This window comes from Osmerus mordax, chromosome 8, assembly GCF_038355195.1.
Source record: "Osmerus mordax isolate fOsmMor3 chromosome 8, fOsmMor3.pri, whole genome shotgun sequence".
Taxonomy (NCBI): Eukaryota; Metazoa; Chordata; class Actinopteri; order Osmeriformes; family Osmeridae; genus Osmerus; species Osmerus mordax.
In genome coordinates, this window is record NC_090057.1 from 223,174 (window position 1) to 232,813 (window position 9,640).

Here is a 9,640-nt window from a genome sequence, read left to right on the forward strand (position 1 = left end):
TTCTGTTGGGTTGTGGGGGTCAGGGTAGTGTTCTGTTGGGTGGTGGGGGTCAGGGTAGTGGTCTGTTGGGTGGTGGGGGTCAGGGTAGTGTTCTGTTGGGTGGTGGGGGTCAGGGTAGTGGTCTGTTGGGTGGTGGGGGTCAGGGTAGTGTTCTGTTGGGTGGTGGGGGTCAGGGTAGTGGTCTGTTGGGTGGTGGGGGTCAGGGTAGTGTTCTGTTGGGTTGTGGGGGTCAGGGTAGTGTTCTGTTGGGTTGTGGGGGTCAGGCTAGTGTTCTGTTGGGTGGTGGGGGTCAGGGTAGTGGTCTGTTGGGTGGTGGGGGTCAGGGTAGTGTTCTGTTGGGCTGTGGGGGTCAGGGTAGTGTTCTGTTGGGTTGTGGGGGTCAGGGTAGTAGTCTGTTGGGTGGTGGGGGTCAGGGTAGTGTTCTGTTGGGTTGTGGGGGTCAGGGTAGTGTTCTGTTGGGTTGTGGGGGTCAGGGTAGTGGTCTGTTGGGTGGTGGGGGTCAGGGTAGTGTTCTGTTGGGTTGTGGGGGTCAGGGTAGTGGTCTGTTGGGTGGTGGGGGTCAGGGTAGTGTTCTGTTGGGTTGTGGGGGTCAGGGTAGTGGTATGTTGGGTGGTGGGGGTCAGGGTAGTGTTCTGTTGGGTGGTGGGGGTCAGGGTAGTGGTCTGTTGGGTGGTGGGGGTCAGGGTAGTGTTCTGTTGGGTTGTGGGGGTCAGGGTAGTGTTCTGTTGGGTGGTGGGGGTCAGGGTAGTGGTCTGTTGGGTTGTGGGGGTCAGGGTAGTGTTCTGTTGGGTTGTGGGGGTCAGGGTAGTGGTCTGTTGGGTGGTGGGGGTCAGGGTAGTGTTCTGTTGGGTGGTGGGGGTCAGGGTAGTGTTCTGTTGGGTTGTGGGGGTCAGGGTAGTGGTCTGTTGGGTGGTGGGGGTCAGGGTAGTGTTCTGTTGGGTGGTGGGGGTCAGGGTAGTGGTCTGTCGGGTGGTCGGGGTCAGGGTAGTGTTCTGTTGGGTGGTGGGGGTCAGGGTAGTGTTCTGCTGGGTGGTGGGGGTCAGGGTAGTGTTCTGTTGAGTGGTGGGGGTCACATTAGTATTCTGTTGGGTTGTCAAATCAGTTGTGGAAGCATCTAAAACAGAAGACACACACCAGATTGGTGATTATTACAGTAGTGTAGGCATATTATTGTTTGATTCTGCAGATCACAAATCCTTCACACAAAATATATATTATTATTTTGTGTATATGATGGCACATACTTGTTGTTGGTGCCAATGATGTAGAGCCTGTAAGTGGAAATATTATTGATTATTAATGTTATTGTATTGTCAGCACATTATTTTTGTTCAGGTCATTTATGTGGTATTCATATGAATTAGTTTGATCCTTTCTTTTTGATTTACACAAAAGTACTGTTCCACTAAAGTTCCAACTTACTTGTGATTTGAGGAGTGGATGATGGAAAATCTGCAAGGAAGAGAGAAATAATCTGTACCCAAACCAACAGGTGATACCTCCTTTGGATCCTAGCTTTGTGGCGTAGCACATACTAATGAAACTGAATTGTATTTTTTTGGGAGATGATATGTGTAATTGGTGTAGCTACAAATGTTGGCCAATAGGGGGACATAGATTGTTTAGAACGTTAATGTTGTTGAACACTGTGAACTGGGCGGAAATTTACTCGGACATTGTTGGTGTTCATTGCCCATGCTTGACTTTCCCTTGGGAAAGTTCACCCCGAAAATAAATCTTGAAAAAAGAATCCACTCATTGTACCACGTTGAGCCAACTCACTCCACCGCGACCATCAAATTACGTTAGTTTAATCTTTATATGATCACCTGTGTACCACCTGTGATTTACATGTGGTAGGTTGGTTACTACTAGGTTATTATCGTACCGGTTATTATCGTAGATGGAGAAACTGTCGTTGGTAGACATGCTGTAAAGTCTGTTGGGTAAAGCAACACAAATGTATTAATCAACCATCTAAGCTTGGTTAATAGATGTTAAGATTCAGTTGCAGTGGTGTTTCTTAGTTTGACTGGGTTACGGGTTAGAAAAAAAATATTGGCTCTTGAAAACAGTTGCCATTAAAACCACTGAATGATTTTGCCGTTACAATAACATCCTTAATACTAAGTAGACATCAAATTTAGAGTGTTTATGTCACAATAGAAAGAAAAACCAAAATGTCAATCAAGATATTTCGATTCGTACTTTGTTGAAGTACTGACTGACAGAACTGTCCGTCTGCAGGAATGGCGTTGATGCAGCTGCACGTGTCAGTTGTAATGTTAGAACATCGTCCGTAGGTGGCACACTTGTCACATGACCAGCGATACTGGTCCTCACACCTACATTGGTACCCAGTAGCGACTGGGTAGCAAACTGTTGATGGAAAACCACATTGACAAACATGAATACCTGTAATGGAGCACATCCTATTACTTTATAAATGTATTTGTGTTTTTACCAGTAGAGATGTTGACATCTGTGATTTGAATCAGGTTGTTGATGCTGATGGGGAAAATGTTGCTACTCAGAATTGATCTCAGTTGTTCCAACGCTGCAACATTGGTGGTGTTCACCTCAATGTCGATGAGGTAATAAAATACTGGAGGGACTGAGGAAAGAAAAAAAGAATGTTTGTTGATTAGAGGTAACTAAACCTCACACAGACACAGGGAGAGAAATAGACTGAACCCACTGATCACTTTTATCCAAACCAACGTACAAATACTGCATATAGAAAGTACAGCACCAGATCAAGGATCAGTAGTGCAGAGTTCTACAGTATTTAGGTGGTCGGAGTCAAGGAACGGGCTGTATTTAACAGGCACATCACAAAGTAACCACATACCAGCTGTCAGAGATGATACTTACTGGGTGTTGTGGTCGGGTTTGCAGTGCTACTCTGACTGGGGAATGCTGTTGTGTTGGCAACTGAGGACAGATTGAGAGGAATGTTCACTGGTCTGTGCTGGACTTCAAAATGAATCGTATTATACAGTTGGCCTTTTAACAGGGAGCTTTTCTCTTTTGAAAAGTACCTGTTGTTGTCATCGGAGGGAGTGTTGTTGGAGGACAGGTTGTAAAGTCTGTTAATGGAGAAGATATTAGAAAAATATATATATTTAATGATCTTTCAGCATTATTGGCTCTTAAAAACAGTTGCCATTAAAACCACTGAATGATTTTGCCGTTACAATAACATCGTTAATACTAAGTAGACATCAAATTTAAAGTGTTTATGTCACAATAGAAAGAAAAACCAAAATGTCAATCAAGATATTTCGATTCGTACTTTGTTGAAGTACTGACTGACAGAACTGTCCGTCTGCAGGAATGGCGTTGATGCAGCTGCACGTGTCAGTTGTAATGTTAGAACATCGTCCGTAGGTGGCACACTTGTCACATGACCAGCGATACTGGTCCTCACACCTACACTGGTACCCAGTAGCGACTGGGTAGCACACTGTTGATGGAAAACCACATTGAAAAACATGAATACCTGTAACGGAGCACGTCCTATTACTTTATAAATGTATTTGTGTTTTTACCAGTAGAGATGTTGACATCTGTGATTTGAATCAGGTTGTTGATGCTGATGGGGAAAATGTTGCTACTCAGAATTGATCTCAGTTGTTCCAATGCTGCAACATTGGTGGTGTTCACCTCAATGTCGATGAGGTAATAAAATACTGGAGGGACTGAGGAAAGAAAAAAGGATTGTTAGTTGATTAGAGGTAACTAAACCTCACACAGACACAGGGAGAGAAATAGACTGAACCCACTGATCACTTTTATCCAAACCAACGTACAAATACTGCATATAGAAAGTACAGCACCAGATCAAGGATCAGTAGTGCAGAGTTCTACAGTATTTAGGTGGTCGGAGTCAAGGAACGGGCTGTATTTAACAGGCACATCACAAAGTAACCACATCCCAGCTGTCAGAGATGATACTTACTGGGTGTTGTGGTCAGGTTTGCAGTGCTACTCTGACTGGAGAATGCTGTTGTGTTGGCAACTGAGGACAGATTGAGAGGAATGTTCACTGGTCTGTGCTGGACTTCAAAATGAATCGTATTATACAGTTGGCCTTTTAACAGGGAGCTTTTCTCTTTTGAAAAGTACCTGTTGTTGTCATCGGAGGGAGTGTTGTTGGAGGACAGGTTGTAAAGTCTGTTAATGGAGAAGATATTAGAAATAAATATATATTTAATGATCTTTCAGCATTATTGGCTCTTAAAAACAGTTGCCATTAAAACCACTGAATGATTTTGCCGTTACAATAACATCGTTAATACTAAGTAGACATCAAATTTAAAGTGTTTATGTCACAATAGAAAGAAAAACCAAAATGTCAATCAAGATATTTCGATTCGTACTTTGTTGAAGTACTGACTGACAGAACTGTCCGTCTGCAGGAATGGCGTTGATGCAGCTGCACGTGTCAGTTGTAATGTTAGAACATTGTCCGTAGGTGGCACACTTGTCACATGACCAGCGATACTGGTCCTCACACCTACATTGGTACCCAGTAGCGACTGGGTAGCAAACTGTTGATGGAAAACCACATTGACAAACATGAATACCTGTAACGGAGCACATCCTATTAATTTATAAATGTATTTGTGTTTTTACCAGTAGAGATGTTGACATCTGTGATTTGAATCAGGTTGTTGATGCTGATGGGGAAAATGTTGCTACTCAGAATTGATCTCAGTTGTTCCAACACTGCAACATTGGTGGTGTTCACCTCAATGTCGATGAGGTAATAAAATACTGGAGGGACTGAGGAAAGAAAAAAGGAATGTTTGTTGATTAGAGGTAACTAAACCTCACACAGACACAGGGAGAGAAATAGACTGAACCCACTGATCACTTTTATCCAAACCAACGTACAAATACTGCATATAGAAAGTACAGCACCAGATCAAGGATCAGTAGTGCAGAGTTCTACAGTATATAGGTGGTCGGAGTCAAGGAACGGGCTGTATTTAACAGGCACATCACAAAGTAACCACATCCCAGCTGTCAGAGATGATACTTACTGGGTGTTGTGGTCGGGTTTGCAGTGCTACTCTGACTGGGGAATGCTGTTGTGTTGGCAACTGAGGACAGATTGAGAGGAATGTTCACTGGTCTATGCTGGACTTCAAAATGAATCGTATTATACAGTTGGCCTTTTAACAGGGAGCTTTTCTCTTTTGAAAAGTACCTGTTGTTGTCATCGGAGGGAGTGTTGTTGGAGGACAGGTTGTAAAGTCTGTTAATGGAGAAGATATTAGAAAAAATATATATTTAATGATCTTTCAGCCTTATTGGCTCTTAAAAACAGTTGCCATTAAAACCACTGAATGATTTTGCCGTTACAATAACATCGTTAATACTAAGTAGACATCAAATTTAAAGTGTTTATGTCACAATAGAAAGAAAAACCAAAATGTCAATCAAGATATTTCGATTCGTACTTTGTTGAAGTACTGACTGACAGAACTGTCCGTCTGCAGGAATGGCGTTGATGCAGCTGCACGTGTCAGTTGTAATGTTAGAACATCGTCCGTAGGTGGCACACTTGTCACATGACCAGCGATACTGGTCCTCACACCTACACTGGTACCCAGTAGCGACTGGGTAGCACACTGTTGATGGAAAACCACATTGACAAACATGAATACCTGTAACGGAGCACATCCTATTACTTTATAAATGTATTTGTGTTTTTACCAGTAGAGATGTTGACATCTGTGATTTGAATCAGGTTGTTGATGCTGATGGGGAAAATGTTGCTACTCAGAATTGATCTCAGTTGTTCCAACGCTGCAACATTGGTGGTGTTCACCTCAATGTCGATGAGGTAATAAAATACTGGAGGGACTGAGGAAAGAAAAAAGGAATGTTTGTTGATTAGAGGTAACTTAACCTCACACAGACACAGGGAGAGAAATAGACTGAACCCACTGATCACTTTTATCCAAACCAACGTACAAATACTGCATATAGAAAGTACAGCACCAGATCAAGGATCAGTAGTGCAGAGTTCTACAGTATTTAGGTGGTCGGAGTCAAGGAACGGGCTGTATTTAACAGGCACATCACAAAGTAACCACATCCCAGCTGTCAGAGATGATACTTACTGGGTGTTGTGGTCAGGTTTGCAGTGCTACTCTGACTGGGGAATGCTGTTGTGTTGGCAACTGAGGACAGATTGAGAGGAATGTTCACTGGTCTGTGCTGGACTTCAAAATGAATCGTATTATACAGTTGGCCTTTTAACAGGGAGAATTTCTGATTTGAAAAGTACCTGTTGTGTTCATCGGAGGGACTGTTGTGGTGAGACAGGTTGTAAAGTCTGTTAATGGAGAAGATATCAGGAAAAAAAATATTTTATGATCTTTCAGCCACTGAATGATTTTGCCGTTACAATAATATCCTTAATACTTAGTAGACATCAACTTTTAAGTGTTTATGTCACAATAGAAATAAAAACCAAAATGTTAATTGAGATGTTTCAATTCGTACTTTGTTGAAGTACTGACTGACAGAACTGTCCGTCTGCAGGAATGGCGTTGATGCAGCTGCACGTGTCAGTTGTAATGTTAGAACATCGTCCGTAGGTGGCACACTTGTCACATGACCAGCGATACTGGTCCTCACACCTACACTGGTATCCTGTCAGCTGTGGAAGGCACACTGAACAAGAGGGAACGAGCGGTATACGGTCAGTGCCAATAGGACAGAAACCTACAAGAAACTTGTAGGTTCCAATCATCATATGATGATTGGACCTTACCAGTGGTAATGCCAACGTCAGTGACGTTAACTTGGGGACCCAGTGATAGTAAAAAGGTCATGTTGCCAAGTAAAACTTTCAGTTTTTCAACAGTAGCGAAGTCGGTGACGTTTAGCTCGACATCTACGGTGTACTCGACTGCTGATAGCAGGGCTGTGAATCACAGAAGATCTGTTTAATGTCTTTGTACATATAACTTGCTAACTACTCATTTCAAATAGCAGTTTAATAAAGGCATTTCTACTGTTTACCAACCTGCTCTTTTCCCCCTAAAATGGGGCAATACTTCTACAGTGTAATTCTCCTGTCAAGAGAATTAAATAAAAATGAAAACACAGTTATGAAAGGAAATTGATGGTCTTTCAAAATCATCTGTTGTCTAATCGGTCGGCCTACTGTTCTGTACTAGGACTCCAAGGCCTACTGTTCTGTACTAGGACTCCAAGGCCTACTGTTCTGTACTAGGACTCCAAGGCCTACTGTTCTGTACTAGGACTCCAAGGACATTTTGACATTAGCAACACAGATGCTCCGTTGTTGTCCCATTGTGTCATGAAAGTCAAATGTGAAAAATAAGTAAAACCATAAAAACTAAGTGCTGTATATAATAGCTAAACATAGGCAATCATACTGTAACATATGTGATTCCACACACAATAATGGTTTGATCTTGAATGTTATGAGGGTTTATTAATGCATTTGACTGTATTCCTACCTAGAAGAGGATGTTCATTTGACTTTTGCTTGTAGAACCATAAACACATTACCTGGGAAATGGTCCCTGAAATGGCAGTGAATTTTCTTGTTTCCAAAACATAGCATGTCACCGTAAGAGCCAGGACCAGAGCTGCATTCTTTAGCAGTGCCATTCTTGTTGTGAAAAAGAAAACAGAGGAGATTGTGAGGAATGAGACACAAAAAACGAATATTCTCAAGTACCAGCAAGATCAGCTCATTAAATCAGTGGTTTCATATAGTTTTGTTCTGTTATTTATCCAGCTTAACAATAACCCTTTTCGTCAGAATTGGAGGTGCCAGCAATTATCATGACATCCTGATAGGCTCATCTTGTCTTGTAATCGCAGGGTTAGGGTTGACCTCAGGGTTGACCTCAGGGTTGACCACAGGGTTAGACTGCCGATGGGATTCACAGGGTCCTCTTTCACTGCTTCTTTTAAACAAACCTGAGTGCCACACAATAATGTAATTAATACCACTTTAACTTATTAACCAGGAAATTAACTTAATCAAAGCCATTCCAAAATTACCCCATGCCAACACACAGTACATTGGAAGTTGATTAAAGAGCAAATCTAATTCCATAATCCTCACAGAATTAGATAAATATTTGATAATCTATCTGGACAGTTATTTACAGCAATAACACTCAGTAATTCAGAAGATAATTTGATTAGAAAACCCTTTGCTGGCTTCATCTGTTCACTTTCAAAGGTCAATGTCCTCACAACAGAATACTAATGTAGACATTAAACAGCTGTAAACTCAACAAACAACCAAATTTTACAACTGAATGCACATCGTAAAGTCACAAATCATTTTGACTGATTAAGTGGAGATCCATTATTTGTGTCTTACCCTGCTGGATCCCTCTTCAGCGACTGGCTGACAGTGTGGTCTGTTGTCTCCCTGAGAGTGAACCCGTATTGTCAACTGTGGATAACATTCAGCTCACAAACCCTTCCTGAAACACGGCACCAAGTCTCCAACCTGTGTGTCGAGCACCGGCTCAACAGGTTTGGATGTCTTCTTCTATTTCCTCATGTGAGAAAGAGAACACTGCTCGATTATTTCTTGCCTGTCTGTGACATACATTACTCAGTGAGTAAAACCATTAGTGTCATGTATGTAGTGACTAAACTCATTAGTTGGGGCGAAGCTTACATTGACTACCCTGTTTTCAAAAGGAAGACATTCTCTCTCAATCTCCACTCTGAGTGACTCACAATACTGACAAACAACTAAAAAAGTGCAAATACACACATTCAAGTGGTGATACTGTGGGCTACAGGCTGTTTCAATGTAGATGCCTCCAGGCTTGGAACATACTGGTGTTTCCTGAATTCTCTCCCTTCTTGTAAGGATCCCAAATATGCAGCTGTTTGGCACAAAATCACATACTGTAGTCTTAACCCTTTCAGATGAACAGAAATCTGTTCTGCTCAGAACCCCATGTGGCTTTCATTGATTAGCTATGTGTTCAGCTAATCAATGCTGTAATATTAATCAATGGCACATCTTCCGGATATCTACCGGAAGAGATTTTTTTTGATGCAGAGTAAATAGGTCTGTAGATGTTATTATTAATGTAAAATATTTTTCTGATATTAAAATGTGTACATTTGACATTTTGTTCATTAAATGTTTAGCAAATGCTCTTCTCCAATGCGACAACAGGATGGAAAGAACAGAAGGAAATCTGGGATCGTAAGTACATAACAGACTCAGGGAGACACTGCACAATAACCACATCTCATCTACCAGTGCATTAACATTTCAACTACAACACAACACATGACATTGCAGGGATAACATAGCAGGAAGCAGGAACATCTTAAGTGCACTAAACAATGTTATGAGTACAGGACAAGTTCGCAGGTATTACAAGAATAAATGTGCTAAGAACTGGATTCAGTGCCCTCATGCCAAGCAAAAAGTTGTTCAGGTGAAGATTAAAGGGATTCTTATAGATTACAGTAAGAGGTGTGTAGTCAAACAGGTAGTTCACAAGTTCAGTAATCACACCATAGATTGAATAGATAGCTTTTATTGAAGCAGAGCTGGCCTTGCGGTTGTCAGGCTTCTGACTGTGTTTGTTTGATTTTAATGTGT

The 9,640-nt window shown here is 41.8% G+C and overlaps 1 protein-coding gene across 1 annotated transcript in view; it reads right to left on the minus strand.

The window, feature by feature from the left end:
* Positions 1-8,462, minus strand: part of LOC136947507 (adhesion G protein-coupled receptor F5-like) — a 116,669-nt gene extending 108,207 nt beyond the window's left edge. The window contains exons 1-25 of the mRNA XM_067241606.1: positions 8,387-8,462; positions 7,558-7,974; positions 7,046-7,094; positions 6,791-6,943; positions 6,520-6,690; positions 6,302-6,349; positions 6,135-6,194; positions 5,725-5,874; positions 5,469-5,639; positions 5,216-5,263; positions 5,049-5,108; positions 4,639-4,788; positions 4,383-4,553; positions 4,129-4,176; positions 3,962-4,021; positions 3,552-3,701; positions 3,296-3,466; positions 3,042-3,089; positions 2,875-2,934; positions 2,465-2,614; positions 2,209-2,379; positions 1,889-1,939; positions 1,423-1,452; positions 1,245-1,271; positions 941-1,114 (exon numbers count right to left, since the gene is read on the minus strand). Coding sequence (XP_067097707.1) covers positions 941-1,114; positions 1,245-1,271; positions 1,423-1,452; positions 1,889-1,939; positions 2,209-2,379; positions 2,465-2,614; positions 2,875-2,934; positions 3,042-3,089; positions 3,296-3,466; positions 3,552-3,701; positions 3,962-4,021; positions 4,129-4,176; positions 4,383-4,553; positions 4,639-4,788; positions 5,049-5,108; positions 5,216-5,263; positions 5,469-5,639; positions 5,725-5,874; positions 6,135-6,194; positions 6,302-6,349; positions 6,520-6,690; positions 6,791-6,943; positions 7,046-7,094; positions 7,558-7,659 — 2,473 coding nt within the window. The 5' untranslated portion in view covers positions 7,660-7,974; positions 8,387-8,462. The remainder of the gene's footprint in view (positions 1-940; positions 1,115-1,244; positions 1,272-1,422; positions 1,453-1,888; positions 1,940-2,208; positions 2,380-2,464; positions 2,615-2,874; positions 2,935-3,041; positions 3,090-3,295; positions 3,467-3,551; positions 3,702-3,961; positions 4,022-4,128; positions 4,177-4,382; positions 4,554-4,638; positions 4,789-5,048; positions 5,109-5,215; positions 5,264-5,468; positions 5,640-5,724; positions 5,875-6,134; positions 6,195-6,301; positions 6,350-6,519; positions 6,691-6,790; positions 6,944-7,045; positions 7,095-7,557; positions 7,975-8,386) is intronic.
* Between the last annotated feature and the right edge of the window lie 1,178 nt (positions 8,463-9,640).